The 21,413-nt window shown below is 35.6% G+C and overlaps 1 protein-coding gene across 3 annotated transcripts in view; it reads right to left on the bottom strand.

The window, feature by feature from the left end:
• The window catches only part of Xrn2 (5'-3' exoribonuclease 2), a 63,744-nt gene that overhangs the window by 20,999 nt on the left and 21,332 nt on the right, over nt 1-21,413 (bottom strand). For all 3 annotated transcript variants that reach the window (XM_021193290.2, XM_029536152.1, XM_029536153.1), the window contains 10 exons: nt 19,890-20,021; nt 18,393-18,511; nt 15,674-15,809; nt 14,513-14,620; nt 14,345-14,434; nt 13,679-13,751; nt 8,742-8,825; nt 7,067-7,164; nt 6,380-6,459; nt 4,688-4,744 (listed from right to left, as the gene is read on the bottom strand). In XM_021193290.2, coding sequence (XP_021048949.1) covers nt 4,688-4,744; nt 6,380-6,459; nt 7,067-7,164; nt 8,742-8,825; nt 13,679-13,751; nt 14,345-14,434; nt 14,513-14,620; nt 15,674-15,809; nt 18,393-18,511; nt 19,890-20,021 — 977 coding nt within the window. The remainder of the gene's footprint in view (nt 1-4,687; nt 4,745-6,379; nt 6,460-7,066; nt 7,165-8,741; nt 8,826-13,678; nt 13,752-14,344; nt 14,435-14,512; nt 14,621-15,673; nt 15,810-18,392; nt 18,512-19,889; nt 20,022-21,413) is intronic.

Genomic DNA, 21,413 nt, shown 5'->3' with positions numbered 1-21,413 from the left:
ACAGGGAATTTTTTTAAACTGTGATGTGCACAGCCCCAAAAGAAGAACCATTACCTGCAGTGCACTCACAAGTAAACACAAGTCAAAGGTTGCAATTAAGGGATTTTTAAAGGGATCAGAGACATGGCCTTCTTCCCAAGGCCATAGAAAAGCTTAATTTAACTGAAGTAGTCCTTCTCAATAGAGATCTATGAGAACTGTAAACCCTACAAAAATAACGTACTTACCGAATTCTCCCAAGGAGCACACAAAGCTAGTACTTTTCTACAGTTACATACAACAAATGTCTAAACTCTCCAGTCTTTATTCTCATGTGGAAAAAGCCTAGAAAGTTTAGGCAAGAGCCTTCATTAGGCATCTGAGATAATATGGAGCTAGTCAGGAAGCATGTGGAATGTGGAGATGAAACCAGAATGATGTTCAAGTTCAAATGATAGGCTGAGATGCAAATGTACCAGCAAGTTACCCGTGGAATGATCTGAAACTAGAAAAATGAAGAAAACCAGCAAAAGAACAAGCTCCCAGGAAGAGAAAACAGTCCTGAGGTGCAAAAGATCATTTCCTCTAACTCTGTAGACAAGGCTGGCCTCAAACTCAAGAGATCTACCTGCCTCTTCTCCTAAGTTCTGGAAATAAAGGTATGCACCAGCATGCACTTACTGAGGTAACAATGAGATTTAGTTAAGAGCTCAAACTAGCATTTGGGAAGACAGAATACTTATTTACCAAAAATATGCAAGTGATTTTATGTACCATTGCTTTAAGTGTTTAAAATATCCATTTTCCATAATTATCTCTGAAGGAAAAAATTTTCAAGCCAATATAAAAAATAATTCCCCAAGCTCCTCTCAGAACCACATCCACACAATAATTTTTATATTTAAGATAGTACAAATCGTTTAGAAAAAGAAAAAGTACCTAAAAGTAAAATTTGACATTCTAATTCAGGGGGCAAGGATAATCTTAAAGACTAAATCTTTTCTCTGAATATCTGAGGCCATAATAAGAATAGTCTTTCTCCTAAAGTTAAAGACTTCTACAATTTAAAATAATTCCTTTAAAGGGTCTTTCATGCTTTTTTTTAGAAATGTAGTTTCCAATGTGGTAACATTAGCCACAGCACAAACTTATTTCCGAAAGCAAAAAACCTATTAGGCAAGATCCAAAGAGGAAAAAATCTATTACAGATCAAAAGCCTTTTAAAAGAACATTTCATCTATTGATATATTTGTTTATGCAGCAGCACATATACTGTTGTGGCACAAGTATGAAGGGCAGAGACAGCTTGCAGAGACAGCTTGTAGGAATTTTCCAGTTCTCTACTTCCATGTGGGCTTCAGAGACCGAACCAGTCTAGGTTTAATGGCAAGCACAGTTACCGACTGATTTATCTCTGGCTACAGATAATCTTTTATACAGGTCCAAACATTTCAGATTCCTTCACTTCTCTCACGTTTATTATTTTTAAATTGTTCTGGTAGAGCACTGAAGAGAAACATACAGATGACCATCTACGATCTCCACAACCAGAAACAGAAACCAGGTATGCACAGTTTATCTAGGAAGAGGAAGCAGAGGAACACCTGAACCCTCATTTAAGTCCAAGGAAAAGGAAAGACAGTATACAAATGGCCGGTGGCAGAAGGGATATAGATGTATGATAGGATCTTTGCCACAAAGCCTTATACCAGGCCAGCCTATAGACTCAATAGGCTGCTCAGACAAGTCAGAGAACCATGTTCAGATTTACACTATTCCATGCAACTCTATGCACCTGAGAATATTTCCACCTGCTTTTACCTAACATAGATGTAACCATGCTGACTCAACATTGGTTTCCTCGTACCAGCTGAGAGTATAACACACCCCTTCCTTGCCAGTTGTATTTCTCTCATTTTAACTTCCTCACAATGTGATACGGGTGAAATAAATAAAAGTATAAATCCTAAATATTGTTGAAAATAAGGGAACTAACACTTTTATTTGTATACCATAATATAGATGCATGACATCTCTTCTGCCTTCGTTCATTTTAAGAATTATTCTTAGGAGCTGTCGAAATGGTGCCGAGGGTAAAGGCCCTTACTGCACAAACCTGCGGATCTGAATTTAATCTCTGACACCCAAATAAAGGTGGAAGAACAGAGCCAACTCCACATAGCTGTCCCTGACAGACGCATGTGCTGGTGCAACCTCCTCCCAACCCCGCCCTCTGAGCTCACCATGTACCTGCATGTCTAATAACGAATTTTAAAACAAAAAGAAGTTATTCTGACAAATGCTATTTCAACATTACTGTTTAAGAATGGGAGCACTCGCCGGGCATCGTGGCGCACACCTTTAATCCCAGCACTTGGAGGCAGAGGTAGGCAGATTTCTGAGTCCGAGGCCAGCCTGGTCTACAGAGTGAGTTCCAGGACAGTCAGGGCTACACAGAAAAACTCTATCTCGAAAAACCAAAAAGAAAAAGAAAAAAAGAAAAAAGAAAAAGAATGGGAGCACTCTTCACTCTTTTCAAAGCAAGGAGAAAACTCCAAATGACAACCTTCATTTTTCTTTTACCTTTCCCTATCCACTCTGGGATTAATGCTAACCCAGCATGGCAATGCAAACTATTCTTGTAGGGAAGTTTTGATGATTCATACACTTGACATTTTAAAGCACTTAAAGAGTTTGCAGAATTGTGACATTCTATGAGGAGAGGTTATCTAGTTCAGTGTCCTACAAAGGACTGCAGGCAATGTCAGCTAAACCCTCCCCAGTGGTTTCCACCATGCACTCTGCTGCTGAGTGTGTGTATTCCACCTCCTTCAGGCTTTGGATTCCTAGTTACCTAGCCACCAGCTGTGAGCCTTATAAATACTGTGGTAATTGTTACATTTAAAATTCCATTTATAAACAATCCAATTAAAAAAAAAATAGCCCTTCCTGAAGACGTGAACTTGAAGTACCCTAGTAATTTGTGTAATAACACATTTTCTCAATACTAAAGATAAGACCAGATATGACAGGAACCAATCCAGTCAATCTGAGAAAAGAATTTCTCAAGCAGGAGGTAGACACTGACTGGAAGGTTCTATTTTTTGATCTTCATTTACCAAACAAATATAACTGCAACTTGCATATGTACACACATACAAATACACATACACACACACACACACACACACACACACACACACACACACACACACACGCGCGCGCGCGCGCGCGCACCCCACTGTAGNACACACACACACACACACGCGCGCGCGCGCGCGCGCACCCCACTGTAGAAAACTGGATCACGGTCTCAACACCATTTCAGAGAAAATACTAAAAATTACATTAAAAAATAAAAATTAGCTCAATTTTCTACAAATCTTTACAAAATTAACTCAAAAAGTTCCATGTTTGAAGTTAAACTTTTAACATATAGCTGAATTTGCACCTAGATCTTGGATTTGTTTTGTAAATTTAATGAACACAGGGACTCATTCATATCAAACATTATAATGCCCTTCAGGTTCAGAAACAATGAACCCCTAGAGCAACATCTAACACCCCAAAATAATGCAAGACTCATCCACTGATCTGTAACTCTCATCTGGGGAAAGTTCTCTTTCCTAATTAGAAGCTTGAGTAGAATTAACTGCTTCTAGAGGGTTAGGTAGTAAGGTCTTTAAAAAAATAAAGAAAACCCAACTAGTACGAACAAAACTGTGACAATTCAAAAAGAAAACCAGTGTAATTAACTGGCCTGAAGCACCAATGAGAGACAGAGATCCCACAGGTTAATGCAGACCCAGATTGTTTGTGATGGGCTTATGAGCATGGCTTTAAAGTCTATACTTCTCCCTTAACAAAAGAACACGAAGACAGAGAGTGAGAACAAAGTCTATAAGGAGGAACAGAAAAAAAGTGTACACACACACACACATTGACCTTTTAGAATGGCAATTATCTAATAATTAAATCCATTTAGGCCACCAATTAAACTGGTTACATTTTGCAATGAAATTTTTAATTAAAAATCTAAAGTATTTCCTGAAAGTATGAGCAATTTTAACAATGTGTTAGGGATAAAGATTAAGAATTATCATGCATTTTCCAAATCCTTAAATGTATCTGCTTTAGTCTTGCCTAAATGATAACAGCAAAAATTCTGGCAACAAGATTGGCAATTATACCACAACAAAAAGCAGAGTGCTGGCTTTTATTTACAGCAGTTAAATTATGTTATTTTTTACTCAATAGAAGATGCTAAAGAGATAAATTTCACAGCTAATCTTAAGTAAAATACACTACACACTTTTATTTTCTAATTCTGCAGAATCACAATTATAGTAATAATTATAACAAGTAAGGCAGTGTGAGCCATTGGGGCACAAAGGTCTGTCTGCTTCTGTATGACATGCTACTCACAAACCCCATTTCTACCTCCCACTTTTCTAATCCTGAAAGAATCAGAGGTTGTCAGGGGAAACCAAAAAACAGATAAGCATGCTTGTTAAATCAGTAACCTTAACAATATACATAATTTAAAGTCAAGAGGCTCTGCTCTGAGGTCTGCAACACAAGGACTCTCAATCTCAAAGAACTGTGAATTAACACTGCCATTTCCTTGTAAATTAAAGATCTGTTAAAATTCACTTGTAAAAATCTAAGCTGTGCCCTGGATAAATGCTCTGAATTCTAGAAAACTTACCTGACTGCAGTGTTCTGTGTCAGGTCCCGCAACATGGGCACAGGGGAACATACTGTTCTAAAGAGAAATGAGAAAAATCACCTGTGTGCACACTGAAACTCTGTGGACAAATAAGACATGCTGTTTGTCAGGCTTTTGAAAAAATAAGTCATTAAAATGTACTAATGAAAACAATACGTTTATAAGATGATCCAGTTTATTATAAGTGAAAACAATTATGGGCAAGGGTTTATATTACAATCTGTAAAACAGAACAGCCAAAGACACTTCCCCTTCCCTGATTAACCCAAATGAGGCAGGAAGAGATTAGCCAATAATAAGAAAAGTGGAATGGGAGCTGGAGAAAGGGCTCAGCAGTTAAGAGGAAACACTGATCATCTGAAGGACGCAAGTTTAGTTGTCAGCAACCATGTTAAGAGGTTCACAACCTCCTATAAGTCCAGGTTAGGATATTCTGATGCTTTCTTCAGGCCTGTACAACTATGTGCACTCACACACACTTACCCACACATAGATAAGAATCCACATGAATAAAAAGGATTTTTTTTTTAAAAAAGAGAGTTTAGAAAAGAAGGTCAATCTCACTAGTAATATAGTAATCGGAGAAATACAACTGTAAACCATAAGAAGTCAAGAAACTGATTAACAAAAAGTTATGATGATGTCTCAGTATCAGTATCTCTCACAAACTACCATTTACTATATTATGCTACTATATCATATATATGACATTATATTGTAGCCACTTTGAAATACCCAACAACTCTATGATTAGTAAGTCCTCTCTTGAATATGTGCCCTGAGTAACTATCTAAAAACTCGTGTCTCAGAAGTCTTTTACATTCTTGAAAATTATGCAGTGGAGCTGGGGAAATGATTCAGTCAGTAAACTGCTATACAATATGAAGACCTGAGCTCTAATTCCCAGCACCATGTAAGAACTGAACAGAGCCATCTGTCCTCGTAATACTAGGGCTGAGAAGGTATAAACAGAAGGATCTCAGGTACTTGCTAGCCAGCCAGTGTAGCCAATATGACAGCTCCAGGATCAGAGAGAGACAATATATCTCAAAAAAGAAAATGAAATAAAAAGTAAAGAGCAAATGAGGAAGCCATCCAATATAGCTGTCTAGTTCCCATAGGAATTAATGTATGTACACACTTGTACACACACACACACACACACACACACACACACACACAATGGAGAGGGGAAAATTATGAAGGATTTGGAAGTCTTTTTATGTTAACTATAACCATAAAAAAATCAAAATACTAAAGTAGAATAAATAATATTCAGCTTTTAAACAACTTTATTTTACAAAGCCAAGCTAAAATAAATAAAAGTATCATTGTTACATTTTTAAAATCTAAAAATCTGGCTTATTTCAGTTTTATTTTCTGTTTCTTATCCACATCTTGCCTCTGAAAACACTATGTATTCAAGAAAAGAATGGAAAAGGCAAGTGACATTGGAATAGGAGTAGCAGTGATGCCAGATCTTACTGTGCAGGTACCTTAGTTTCAGGGACCCAGAAAGCCCCATAGAAGGCAGCAAAGCTGCTAGATGCAGAATTTGTTGTAAGTATAACTTTCACCTAAGTATTACTAGAAAATAAGGTAGCAAACAAAAAGGAAAAGCTAACTAAGCTTTGTTCTAGTTGTCTCACTCAAATTCAAGTGGGTCCTTACTGGTCTGGAAGAATGGCTTCTTCATCCAAAGAAAACGTCCCTTGAATCCCGTGACACAATTCAGGTGGCACATCAACTGGCTGTGGGGAAAAAAAAAACAACACACATTTCTATACTAAAACTGAAAGAATGGACCACAAGGACACAGTAGAGATTTGTGTGCCTTCTCTTAAGTTCACTTAAGAGGAGGAGGATTATAATTCAGAAGAGCCAAACTAAGGTGTAGGAGCAAACAGACCTAAGATATATCAGCAGGTGAACTGATAAAGCGTGGCCTTTGCTTCTTTTTGAAAATTAGTCAGTCATTATTAAGAAATGACATCTCAGTCTTGTCTACAACGTGGATGAACTTTAACACGCTAAGTGAAATGAAGCAGTCTAATGAGGATTCATACCATTGGAGTCCTATTACATGAAGTATCAGAAATAAGCAAACTCATGAAGAAAGATAAATACTTGACTCTGTGGGAACACAGAGTGGGGACATGCTGTTTAATACTGTCTAATGGGTACAATTTCTGTGTGAGTAAAAGAAAAAGTTCTATAGATGGACAGTGCTGCTAGCTGTACAATACCATAAATATACTGTGTTACAAAATTTTATACTTAAAAAAGTTAAGGGTAAATTATAACACACACAACCCATAACTTGTGTATTTTTAATTAGTAAACAAACTACTACCATACCTCTGTGGAACCTGTCTGATACAGATCTAAAATGAAGTCGCGTAGTGGATGAAGTTTTCCCACAAACAAAACATCACCTCCAAGACTATTTCTCCTGTCTAAATAAAAAGCATAAGACCACAGTCAAGCAAGTACATCTAATAAAACTTATCTTTATAAAGCTATAACAAAAGCAAGCATCTATACCCTATAACTAATGCAGCACTACATTGAAGAAAAGCACTTTCTAAGTAACAAACTTAAATGTATGCTGTGTGGCTCTATGGAAGAAATACTATTCTGAAATGAGTTTCCACAATGAGTAAACCCAAGAAAGAGGTCATTGCTGAGACATACATGGACACATTGCATGAGAAAGGACAAGACTTTCTTAGTTATAAAGTAGCTGAATTCTTGCTTAAGACATAAACATTCTCTAAGAAAATACAAACAAAAAACTGAATCAACAGTTTCTTAAATTTGTTATATTAATACCATATAAAATTTTCAAAACTGAGTTCAGCATAACAATTTCCACAATCTAAATGCTCTGCCATAATGGTAAGATGCTACTTTTTATGTATAATAACATTTCAAGTTAGCCCTCTAGGAGTAAATGCTTGTTTTACTCAACTCTTTCAAGAAGAGTTAATCCTTTGAATGATAATTGGAAGAAAGCAGATGGAGAGAATGAGGACTGCCTTCCTAAGAGGCAGCAGTGTGTGTGTGGATGTCATTAAGAATCAAAAAGTCAAAGGGGATTCTTTTTTTAATTAACCTAGGAATGTTTATTTCCTTTTTAGTTTCTTCAAGGACCAGTCATTGTTCTGTAGTGTCTTGTTTAATTTCCAAGTTTATGGATGCTCTATGGTTTCTCTTACTGTTGATTTATAGTCTTATTACTGCAAGATCGAACAAAATACAAGGAATTATTTCTATCTCCCTTTATTTGTTAAGACTTGGTTTGTATCCTAATATATCATCTATTTTAAAGATAGTTACAAGGTCTGCTAAGAAAAAAGTGTATTCCATAGCCTGGATGGGAGAATGCCCTCTGAATTATTTGCTCAGTCCATTTGATCTAGAATGTGATTTAATTCAGATAATTTTTTGTCAGGATTGCTGGGGCTAATCTGTGACCTTATCTCTAGCAGTACTCACTGGAGCAAACTGGATGCACTTGTGTTGAGGGTTTCGAATATGAGCACCCTCTTGATGATTGCTCTTTAATCAGTATGAAGTGAGCACTTTCATGTTTCCACTAGTTTTGGCTGAAAATGTATATCGTTAGATATGATACCTGCTCGTTCCTAGAATAGCTCAAGAAATATTCTTGAACTGCAACTTTTTTTTGAGGGTCTCATCCTGTAGCCCAAGCTGAACTTTAACTTTCAACAATCCTCTTGCTTTAGCTCCCCTCAGTGCTGGAATAATGGAATTATGCTACCAAAGCCCAGATTAACTGTTAATCTTTAACAAATTTAGTAAATACTTTTGAATTAGAAATGATATTTAGTACTCAATTTACAGACAACAGATTAAGAAGGAAAGTTACTGCCTATTATAAAAGGTAAATCAATAATTTATGCCTCCTATATGAGAAACTTTCCAAATGAAAAAAAGTTTAATTTTATACAGAAATGAAGTTTGTGCTGGACAGACTCCACACTGATCAAGTGGGCAGTGTGACTCTTACTCTCTTCTGGAGTGAGGTCTGGGTACACCTCTTCTAGAGCCGCTCGCAGTCTTCGCTCATCCACAAATGGCAATAGAGCAACACCTGGAGAAAACAACCATTTGACCATTACAATCACCTGATTTCAGTTCATTGTTTCAAATGAACATTCTAGTAAAGTATCTCTGTTGACACAAAGACATTTGGAACTGAACTCTGTCATGTATCCAAAACTCAAATGTAAATATTTTCATATGTGGTGGTAATGGCAAAAATGTCCCTATATTTTGCATATTTATAATGCTATCACCTTACTAATGCCCTCAGGCCAACTATTAGCTCATCTTCCTTGAGCTTGAGCTTGTCCTTTGGCCATTCCTGATTCTTTGTAAAATGATGTCATTTACCTCACATACCCAGGAGTTCTATTTCCAGGCTACATGAAAGGTCCCCTTTAATTTCCAAGCTTCCACAATACTCTGTTTATAATTAATCTGATTAATTTGCAAGCAAACATTCTTTAGAGCTTTGCCTAAATAACTTACTACTACTTGGGAACAGAATAGATTGTTCATGTCAAGGCTGGAAATGACATCCCCTAGTGTGCTGAATTAAAGGCATTATTTCACTTGAGCCTACAGTTACCATTTTCAGAGACATTAATATAGTGTCTATTATAGTACTAAAAAAATGTTACTGGACCACATCTTTGTTCTGCTGGAATTCAGAAAAAAATAGTATTTGGGGTAAATAAAACTTAAAAATAAGTAACAACAAATGTGAAAGAGAACTAAACAATTCTAAAACAAACAAACAAACAAAAAGCACTACTCCAAACTACTGTATTTGAAAATTTAAGAAATGAAAAGGTTTCCAAAGCAGACATTACTTAGTTACTATTATTTTCTCAGTAAAGAAGCATTTGATTTTACTGCTATGAAAAAAATCTAAGTTCCGGTATAAATTTTGCAGAGCTTAAAAGAAATGACCTCAAAATTATCATCATCTGTTATCTAGACAAGGCTAATTCAATTATTAGCAAACACAGGGAAAGGAGTTCAAATTTTATTGAGTCATACACTTGGGAGAAATATACCAATAAATACCCAAATCTTATTTATCTTTTATTTTCTACCCATTTGAATTAGGATTTAAAGAAAGCTCTGCAGGGCTTTCCTATAACAAAACTTTCCTACAATATTAATTCAAGAAAATGAATCTAATCAGGAAACAGCTTGCAGTGCCACTGACAGTAATAAAATCACCAAAGAACAAATCACCTTCGTGGCCTGGAGCAGAAAGAAATGGTTAACAGCAATGTGCTGGTAGTAAACACAGGAAGAACAGAGAACTCATCCTTGACCACTGTGGTCCATGCACTACCTCATCTGATCCTCTCATTCATCCCAAACCAGCTCAGGCAGTGGTTACTATCTGACCACAGTCACTTCAAGAGAGCTCATCTAGAATCAGATTCCCTAGGTTTAGATCTTGGTTTTGTCATCATAAAACTTTGACAAAATTACCTAAGATGACTGTTCATATATGAAACATAAAGAAATCAAAACTATAACATATGTAACAAATTGTATAAAATCACAATATTGCTATTAAATTATTATATATAACATTTTCAAAGTATACATAGTCAAAAATGTTTTTTGTTTTTTTTTTAAAAAGTGACCAGCTACATTTCTCTTCCTATCATTTTAAGATATAATCAACCTAGGTAAATGCTTTACCAAGTAATATATTAACATTGCTTCCACTGAGTTTTAAAGTTGTGTCTTAAACTATATTTCTTAATAATACTAAATTTGACAATTTTTGGACTATGGGTGGAGTATAAGTGAAAATATTAATGTAATTTGATACATAAAATAAAAAAAAAAAAAAAAGAAGTAAGAAACTGACATTTAAGCCATCCTAGAACATAAACTTTCTAAGAGACCCTGTGATGGTTAATCTTTACCAGTGACTTGACTGGCTTTGGGGCCTCCTGGAAGACACCCCTTTGAGTATATATGTAAAAGTGTTTCCACTGAGGGAAGAATCCCCCTGAATGTGGGAAGATCTCTCTTACTGGCAGGAGTCCCCAATAACAAGAAGAGGAGCTGGCATTCATCTTCTGCTTTCTGACTTCAGTGACAGTAACCAGATAGCTGGTTTCCCTCTGGTTTCCCACACCCTCTCCTAGGCTAGGCTCAGTCCCTGGAGGCATGAGCCACATATACCCTTCCTTCCTTAGGCTGCTTTTGTCAAGGATTTTGTCACAGTGCTAACTAATTAATACAGACCCAAAATACCCTCGAAAAATCCTTGTAGGGGACTGGTCTGTTGCTGCTTGTATTCAAATGCTAAATTCTGTACCCCAAGATCTGGTTGCCCCCCTCCACAACAAGGAGATCCTCAAGAATGAGGAGATCATCACGTATACCAGCTTTAGTTATAGAAACTTGCCCTCAAGTCATCCCTGACTGGTCAATAAAGATGTCTACAGCCTGGGCTAGGCAGAAGAGAAGTGGCAGAGCAAAGGTTCCTGGGCGTGGGGTCTCAGGCAGGGAAGGAGAGGAAGAAGGCACCGTGGAGTACGATAGATTGTGAGCACATGACTATGAAAGGCCCGCCTGTTGGAGTAGGAGTAGCCCAGGTGAAACATGTTAAATAATATCTCAGGAATTTTGACAGGGAAGTAGACAAAATGGCAAAAATGGTTGACATCTGCCCAGTTCTAGTGTTTTAAGGCTTATTATATTATAACTCTAAGATCACTGCCTTTTATTTGGGAACTATATGGTCTAAGTGCAGAGGAAAAAAAACCCACCAAAATAATATTTACTACAACAAATCCCAATTGCCTACTGAGCAAGAATAGTTTCTGACTTCATAAAATATGTAAATCATTAAAACAGTACAGTACTGGGATAAAACCAGACATAAAGACTAGATTAGTAGCCTCAAAAATAACCACATGATTTGCAACAAAGAGTACCAAGACTATTCAATAGAAAAAAGTCTTTTTCATTCATTCATATGTGGATATCTACTTTTCTATGAATCAGCTAGTTCATAGAAAAGTAGATACCCACATATGAATGAATGAGAATGGATCCTTATCTTATACCATATACAAATATTAAGTCAAAATAGGACTGAAAACTAAAATATAAAAGCTAAAATAATAAAAAGTTCTAGAAAATATACAAAGGTTCACAATAATAGACTTGGCAAATGATTTCCAGAATACACAAAGACAAGCAAAACAGATAAAGCAGAGCACCAAAATGTAACTGTTCTGACATCACTGGACACCAGAACAAGGGAAAGAAACCCACAGAACTGAAGGAAATACACAAAAAAAAATCATCATCAAATGCTTAAAGCCTATACATTTTAATGTAACAACTAAAACCCAGTAACAACCTAAAGGATTTGACTAGGATTTCTTTAAAGATATAAGTGTCCAAAAGCACACGAAAACATGCTCACTATCATTACCATTGGGGAAATGAAAATTAAAGCTACTGTGAGTTACCATTTCATAGTGGTTAGGGTAGCTCAAAACACCAAAACAACAACAACAAAAAATCCAGGAGAAAAATATTGGCAAGGATATGAGGAAATTCAAGTCACTGGGCATTATTTTATCTTCTTCCTAAAATTACTATATTGAGAAGATTTATTGTCATTGATATAAATAATAAAATAACTATGATAACATAAGTTGGCAAGCAATCTGTATATTTATATATTTAAATGTTTACTTGTTTATTTAGTAAACCTAAGCAAGCAATGAATTATGTACTTAATAAACACAAATAGATTTACTTATTAATTAACTTATTTTAGTTAGCCCTCCATTTTCCTCACTGCTTCTCTTTAATTAAATCATCCTCTACAAAGTTCCTTCAAAAGCCTTTGGAGACGCTAATCCATTTACATGTGACCAAAGCACATTTTAAATAGCCCCAATATATTGGATGTATTTTTCAGTATCATTATATTAAAGTAATAAGAAATTATCACTACTATGTAAACCAAAAGCTAACCCCCAATTACAGTATGTTTTTTGTTGGTGGTGGGTTTGCAGGGACCGGGGTAGGGGGTGGGGGAGTGATGAGTTTTATGAGGTTTGGGGGGAATCAAAGGCACTTGTGCATGCCAGGTAAATAATCTCCCACTGAGCTACTTCTTAGCCCTTCAATCTGTAAACTGATGATACGCCCCCTCTGCCTCACAATTCTGACCTTAGTATCCTAAAAAAGGATACAGCAAAAGAAAGTGTCAGAGGAGAATTTGATGAGCAAGTGTTTTTTACTGTGTGTTAACTCAATGACCAACATTTGTTGAGTAGTGACTAACATCTTAAGTTTAGTGTGGATTTTTTAATTGCTTTTTCACATAATCTATTCACGTAAGGAATGTAAAGAACAGGCGAAACAAAATGTCAACTGTTAAGTTTCTACTATAGTTTTTACAAGTTTCCATAACCCCAAACAGGCATGATTGTGTTTCTTTCTTAGCAGTTTTGAAAGGTGACAATGGGTTACTGATTGAAGAAAAACTCACAAAGAACACTATTTTAACCTATTTCAATAAATTACTATTTACCATCTTTTACTATTAGAATTACTATTGATCACTGATGATCATGATTGAATATTTATATCTACTTTTCACATATAATTATGAAAATATGTTTTCCAGAGTTCTTTTATCCTGTAAGTCATGACTGATCAACTCCATTAAAAACTGTAAACAAACAAGGTAATGGTGGTGCATACCTTGAGTTCCAGAACTCAGAAGATAAAGGTAGGCAGATCTCTGAGTTTGAAGCCAGCATGGTCCAAAGAATGAGTTCTAGGACAGCCAGGGGTACACAGAGAAACCCCCAATCAAAACAAACAAACAAACAAACAAACAAAACAAAACAAAAAGGAATGATATCTAAATTTTACCTTGCCATGCATACTTCTTCCCATTCAAATCAATAGCAAAATCTTCAGGATAGAAGTCAATTATACTGGAATCCTGTTTCAGGAAGAAAGTAAAAGATTCAAAAACAAAAGCTATATACCTTGTCTCAAAAAACATGAAATAACTTTAAACAAAGAAAAGAAGTTTTAGAACTGATAGTTATGGACTACATGCAGGCAGTGAAAGGTTTAGTTATTCAACATTTCCTATCTCCTGGCTGGGTCTCACTATTTAACCAGCACAAAAGAACAAGCTTAGAGTTAATTTTAGGTAAGTCAGATATAATGTTTGAAGTTCTTATAGGGTTGAAAGAAATAAAAATCATTATGCAGGGTGTGATTAACTCACAACTTTAATTCTAGTACTGGGGAGTCAGAGGTTGATCTCTGTGAGTTCAAGGCCAGCCTTGAACGGGGGAGTTCGGGACTACATAGTAATTCCCTGTCTCAAAATAATAACATGTAGATTGAAAACAAATCAGTTTTATTTACTGGGTAGGAAACTCAGAGGCAAAGAAAGTACAGAATACCACATTATGCAGTGAAAAGTATATAGAACACATTCTTTTCGTATTTCAGCTTTTTAAAACTGTAACATGCAAAGTCAACTTTGCCTAATGATCCTAACTTGAAAACACTAAGACTTACAGGGTCACTCATGAGCTTCCGCCATGTTGGAGGTAGAAAGTTACCACTTGCAGCTGGAAAAACCCCCATTAGTTGTTCCAGTGGTTTAAACTGCAAGAGAGGGAAAGGTTAAAGACTCCTAATTATTATCAAATTCAAATTCCTACTTTCCATTGACTTGAAGCTTACCGGTTTTGTGCCCTTTTCAAATTCAGAAGACATGTCTGCAATACCTTCAAAGTCTGAGGCAAATGGTGCATAATGGAATGGATAATACCACTTCCAGGAAGCACAGCCCTAAAATCATTAATGACAATTAAAAGCAAAATACTCTTAATGATGAACATGGTAAAAAAAAAATTAGACTATGACTATCAGTCTATAATATCTCATTTGTAAAACATGATTTCTGGCATATACTCCACTCATTAATTTTTCTGAGTTCAAAATACTGTTTAACTGTCTGCTTCATATCAGTGGTTCCTTTATTTAAAAAATATTGTAAACTTCCTTGAATAATCAGTAATTACTATCAAACTTTGTATTTACAAATACAAATTCATTAAGATATTTATCCTTAAAATATATTTGATGACATGTCTTTCCAATCTCAGAGTTTCTGTCATTGAATAAAACCAAACACGGTTTTCACCTGATATTTACTGAACAGGTAGTAGTAGTTGCAAACATCAACAGTAGCTGAGAATCAAACAACCAAAATTTACTATTATACTTCCATGTAGCAACTTTCTCTTGACTATAAATACACTAAAATCAAAACAAAAGCAAGTAATGTTCATGGAAAAAGAGAAGCCTTTTTAGTGTGCTGTAAAACAAGAAGGAAGATCTTTCCACCACTACTCAGTGCACTGGACACACACTGAACACTGACCCAATTCATCGCATGTAAAATCATAGTAATATAAGAGGATTGTTACAATCAAATTCCTTTCAAATTTTTATTGGTACGCAACACACTGCATCCTTTCTTTAGTTTCTTAGTGACTGTCAAATACCCAATTTATTTTAAACTCTTAAAACAAACAAACACACAAACCAAAACCCAGTTAAACTTTAATAATATTAATGACCAACTCAAACATTGTAATCCTTAAAATCCTTTAACACAACAGAACCAAGTTTTATTGATAGACTAATTTTTAAGGAACTTCCAAGTCTTTACAAATATTGTTCATGGTAATAATTTTTAGTAGAAAGTTTAAAACTACAAGTGTAAGTTTATTTACAAGTGTAAGTGTAAGGATATTTCAATATTAGGTACAATTATAGAAATTACTTGTTTTCTAAAATGATTAGCCAAAAACTTAGGAGGAAAACTTCTTTTGATACCTGGTAATAATATCGAAGAACCCAGCACAGTCCTTCAACGTAGGACTGAACAACCTTACGTCGGAACTTCTCATCAGCTGCATCTACATCAAATTTGTTCTTGTAGTACCGTTGCTTCCAACCAGCTTCCCATAACCTAAGCCAGGTAAAATAATATATTTAATTAATACATCTCTGACTAAAGATTGTCTACTGATTCCCTAATCTAAATCAATTTATGTTTAATATCAAAGGGATATTGAAGAAGCTGAACAAAAAAGCTAACAGATTCATTAACTTTCTAATCACTCCATTTTCAGCATTATCAACTTAAAGATAATTAAACATCAGAAACCCAAATACTGACTCTGATAAGTACATTATGAAACATTTTTTAAAAAAGAGGATAATCATTCATTGAGCAAATACATGATACTTGTCTGTGCCAATTTTAATATTGCTTTCCATATTTGCTTTAATTGTGCAATAACTCTAAAACTATGTTCTAAGATTAAAATTTTGAATATATTTTGTATTTCAAAGTCCTTATTAATATATTAAAGGTATGAGTTAAGTTATTAAGTCATTTTTAAAGTGGTAGTTATTTTAAATGTTAATAAGGAGTGGGCAAAGATTGTGTACATAATTTTTCTCTCTATCCTTTTTGTCTTATTCCTCTTGCAACTAAGCGTTCTGAAGTTTTACTAGGAGATGGAGATTTATTTCTGCACTATCCCTCTTTTTATCTCCTCACTTATATCCTGGTATAACCTATAAGCAGTCACTTATCATTAACAATGAAAATACACAATCACCTTTTATGTTTATGAACCTAAATGTATAACTAAAAACCACTTGCATGTCTCATGCTCACAGGCACTGGATCTCCTCCTGGAAGTGGGGTTACAGACTGGTTGCTAGCTGCCATGTAAGTACTGGGATTCAAACCCAGGTCCTCTGCGGAAGCAGCTCATGCTCTTAACCTCTGATCTATCTCTCTAGCCCATAAATTGTTACCCAATGGATTTTGTTTTATATTTTTATTTCTAAAAGATTTAGACACTTTATCCAAAAAACAAGAAAAAACTAAAGAACACTTTTTGAAAATCAAAACTGGCCAAGAGCATTAAGTAATTCTCCATTAAGGACTTTTGCACAATCTTAAACTTTAACAAAGTAACAGTAGAGAACACACTATCCTCCCCAAAACCATCTACCAACACCAAAAGGAGTCACAGAACTAGAAGATACAGCCTATACTCTAACTCTACTGTTTTACATAAAAATATAAATGAAACAAATGCCAAAGCCTCAGTCATTTCTTAATAGAAGAACAGTTCTACCTTAATTATCCCAAGCACCAGTATTAAGCCATAAATTACTAAATAAATCAAGTTACATATTAAACCAGTGGTTGTCATGATGGCTACATGATAAACAAAATACAATCTAGTTAGGTAAGATATCACATGCCTTTAATCCCAGAATTCAGAAGCAGAAGCAGGCAAATCTCTGGCAGTTCAAAACCAACCTGGTCTACAAAGCAAGTTCTATGCAAACCAAAGTTAGACAGTAAGATCTTGCCTTTAAAAAGAGGGAAGGGCCACTGAGAGACAGCTCAGAGGTTAAGGACACTGGCCGCTCTTCCAGAAGACCCAGATTCATATCCCAGCACCCAACAACCACCTGTAATTCCAATTTCAGGGGACCTGACAACCCTTTCTGGCCTCTCCAGGTACCAGGCACACACGTGGTACACAGACATACATCCAGGCTAAAACACATTAAGGAAAAAAAAAAAAAACCCGAAGAAAACTGAAATTTTTTTAGGATGAAAACCCAGAGTGACAGAGATGGTAAAAACTATAGCAAGATTAAATAAATGCTTATCTCATGGTTTTTCACTAATCGGATATTAAAGGATATTAGAAAAGTAAACTACATATGACCTACACATGAAGTTCTTAATCATAAATAAAAACCCCACACTTTATCTCCTGTACAAGAAGTATGCCTTGATGAACTTTCAATCACACTATTTTCCTAAATTCTTAATGAGCTACAATTTTTAAAACTGTTCTTTTGTACAGAAAGCTCAGGGTAGTCTGGACCTAGGTGTAAGAGAGGCTAAGAATATTTAAAATAATAATTCGAAGTCCAGTAACTAAACCAATTACAGAATCAACGTTTCCCACTACAAAATTTAAATATGCAGTTAAAGGAAACGCCTCTGCCATGCAACAAAACTGCACATGTGCAATTGCATAGTTTTTAAAAAAAATACATATTTAGTTCTTAAAATGATTTCTGCACATTTCATTTTAAGGAGGAACCATTTCAGCTGAGAATACTAAGGCAAACTATATTATTGTCCAAATGTATCTGAACTTTCTAGGTTAAGCAACCTGAAAATTTACTCTCTAAACAGTAACATTCAGATCATATCATCAGAGCTAAACATGCGTGCCTCGTCAATCTAGTGCTTGGTCTCTGAGGGAAAGTGGCTTGGAAGACAGAAAGCTTGCCTGCATACTAATCTAGATACTTGGGTTTAACAGCGATAGCTTACACATCTCCCTGGAATTAGTGACTATTCTAACTATCCACATTAATTACTGCTGGATAAAAAGATCATAGACAAGAATGTGAAGGCATTGCTACTGTAAACTAAATAGCATTAATTAGACAACATCTCTTTCAGCAATTCGCTAACCAAATGCTACCCAAAAAAAGGCTTTACCTGACGTTATCCTCTGGCTCTGGCTCACTGTCACTGTCTTCTGCTTTTCTCTTAATTCCTCCTAGTGGAGATGGGGAGCCATCAGATGCAAAACTTGTATTAGGAGATATTGAAGGACTCTGCAGACAATTATAATATTACAGAAAGATTTAATTATTCATTTTATGTAAGAAGGTATAGTCAAACACCTACCACTTCCCAAGTTTCATGGTAACAGCTTTTAAAGCTATTAAACAGATAGAGCAAACACATCTAGAAAGAACAGACTGGCCTTATCCCACATCAGTCCTCTTCCCAAGAAAATTAACAAAGTACCGAGCTTCCTATGTTCAAACTCCAAAGAACTAGGATAAAACTTGTATCAAAAGAAACATAGCTTAACAGACATAAAAAAGTTATTCAACTTAAATCTTGGTTTCCTTTGGTAGTTTTCTGGTATCATGAATTTATAACCATTCTCTACTACCAAACAGTAAAGTTCTAAAAAAAAAAAAAAACCTCTTAAGGAAAAAAAAGATCGATATGGTATATATTACCTATAATAAATAACAATCTCACATGAGAATGCAATCAAATATGAAGTGGTCAGCCATACTCAACTATCCAGGAAAGAAGCAATTTAATGAGATTCCATCTGAAAACTGCTAAATCATTTTACATGTATTTTTTTTAATACAGCATATAAAATAGAAAAGTGGAGATTTTTATTACTATTATAAAAACTTAGATAATACTTTAGGTTATTAGTTTTCCCTTGCACCAAATTCGAAGAACACAATAGGATCATAAATATTTTAGTACTTAATTTTTAAAAAATTAAAAAATTTTTCCAATTATAGTTACCATATATGACCAAAACTGTCATACAGAAAATACTTTCATAGTTAAGTTTTCTTTCTGTTAATCATAGCAGATTAGTTATTTCATGTAAATTGAACTACTTTAAAATTGAGAGCTCACAAGGCTCTCAAGGCTTTAATGATATTAGAACAAAAACCTTAGCATGAACACAATCCACACTACATACCAAGAAAAGTTCAGCTATACTTTACAATGAACTTAAAAGCACTTTCAAATATGCATGCCAGTTTTGATCAGAAGAATGTATACCCAAGCTTTATGTATCTATTTGGGTGACCTTTGTATCAACTATCTAAGTCACTGTCCTCTCTAGTCTCAGCCTTGAAACATTTGGGTGTCCCAGTCCTATCTCCAGCACCATCCACTACTCAGTGCTTCAGGACAGAGAAGAGCAGCTATAAACCATTTGTATTATAGGAAAACCACAGCCACCTGGCTACCTGTTTAAAGTAGCGTGTAATGCACTGACTAACCCATATACTTTTTTTTTTTTTTTTCACTTCATTTAGTGATTTTTGTCTTGGAAAAGGTATATTTAATAAAGTTAAAAGATGTTGGGAAAAACCTGTAAAACACCACCTTAGGAGGATACAATGTTCATCACTCAACATCACACAGAAGTAGTAAGCCACTTACAGAGTTTCTCTGCATCCTCATTTCATAGGCTGCTTGTCTTGGATTACTGGCTACTTGACAACCTGGTGAATTTCTTGAACCCAAGGCATGAGGTGTTAATATTCCACTAGGAGTAAAAGCTGGTTGATCTCTCTAATGTAAATAGAAGTAAAATTAAATTATAACACAGTTAGTGACAGGAAGCAAAGAAAACATGGATTTCCATTATCATCACAGGGTTACTTACACCTTCTTAGCAACAGTCTGTAATACTTGATAACTTTGCCCTAAAGTATACATAGTAATATGCTTGTGTAGTTTTATGTCTAGCATCATCTGAAAAGAGAGAATCTCAATTAAGGTGCTCCTACAGAGGACCCAGCTGTAGACAAGCCTGTAAGGCATTTTCTTAATTAGTGATTGATAGTGGAGGGCCCAGTACATTCTGGGTGGTGCCATCCCTGGGCTGGTGGTCTTGGGTTCTGGAAGAAAGAAAGCTGTGCAAGCCAGGAGGACCAAGCCAGTAAGCAGCCTCCCTCCATGGCCTCTGCATCAGCTCCACCTCCAAGTTCCTGCCCTCACTGTTTTTGATGATGAACTGTTATATGGAACTGTGAGTGAAATAAACCTTTTCCTCCCTGATTGCTTTTGGTCACAGTGTTACATCACAGCAATAGTAACTCTAACTATGACAGTCCTCTTGAAGTCAAATGCAATGGTAAGCATCTTAACACCTCTCCCTTTCAGTTTCCAGATACTGCTCAGTTCTTATAAAACATAATAAAGGTAACAAGTTTGAAACTCCATCTAGTAAAGGGGGGTGGGGGAGGAAAGAAGTGACTATAAAGTATTATGCAACTAAGTATAGAATCAATATCACACACAGACAAACAGCAGCAAACTAAGAGAAAGGACTGGTCAACACTAGGAGCAAAGCCAACAAGGGAGGCCCTGTGTGTGATTGGAGAGCAGCAAAGGCAGACATGCACGTGGATGTACAAATGAAGGAAACACACACATAGGTGAATTTGGAAGATAGCGGGAGATAAGCTGGACAGTTAGACCAAAACCAAAGTAGAACTGAATTCTGGAGGGATTGAGGAGTCTGAAGAGATTTCAGAGGTGAGAAACGAAGCTTAGGTCACGTTCTAAGAGAATTAATTTGACAAAGATAAAAGAGAAAGTGAGTGTAGTAACTTCTAAGAGACAAAGGGCCAACTGTTCTTATTTCAAAAACTACCTAATTTTTACAAATAATTCTAACAGCAAAGTGTCACTTGCTGCCTACTTTCTATTAGGTAGAATCCTGACTCCAAGGCATAGGAAGGACTTCTTTAAAAATGAACCATATTTTTAAAGAAAATGATGACACATACTAGGATACATACTAGTAGTCTTTGTACTTGAAAGACCAAGGCAGGAGGATTGAGAACTCAAGATCCACTTGGGTTAGACAGACAGATACACATACTTCCTATTAAAACACAAACACACACACACACACACACACACACACACACACACACACACACACACACACACACA

The sequence above is a fragment of the Mus pahari genome, chromosome 3 (assembly GCF_900095145.1).
Source record: "Mus pahari chromosome 3, PAHARI_EIJ_v1.1, whole genome shotgun sequence".
NCBI classification, from domain to species: Eukaryota; Metazoa; Chordata; class Mammalia; order Rodentia; family Muridae; genus Mus; species Mus pahari.
The sequence above is the reverse complement of the archived record's forward strand: the minus strand, read 5'-3'. Positions and strand labels throughout refer to the sequence as shown.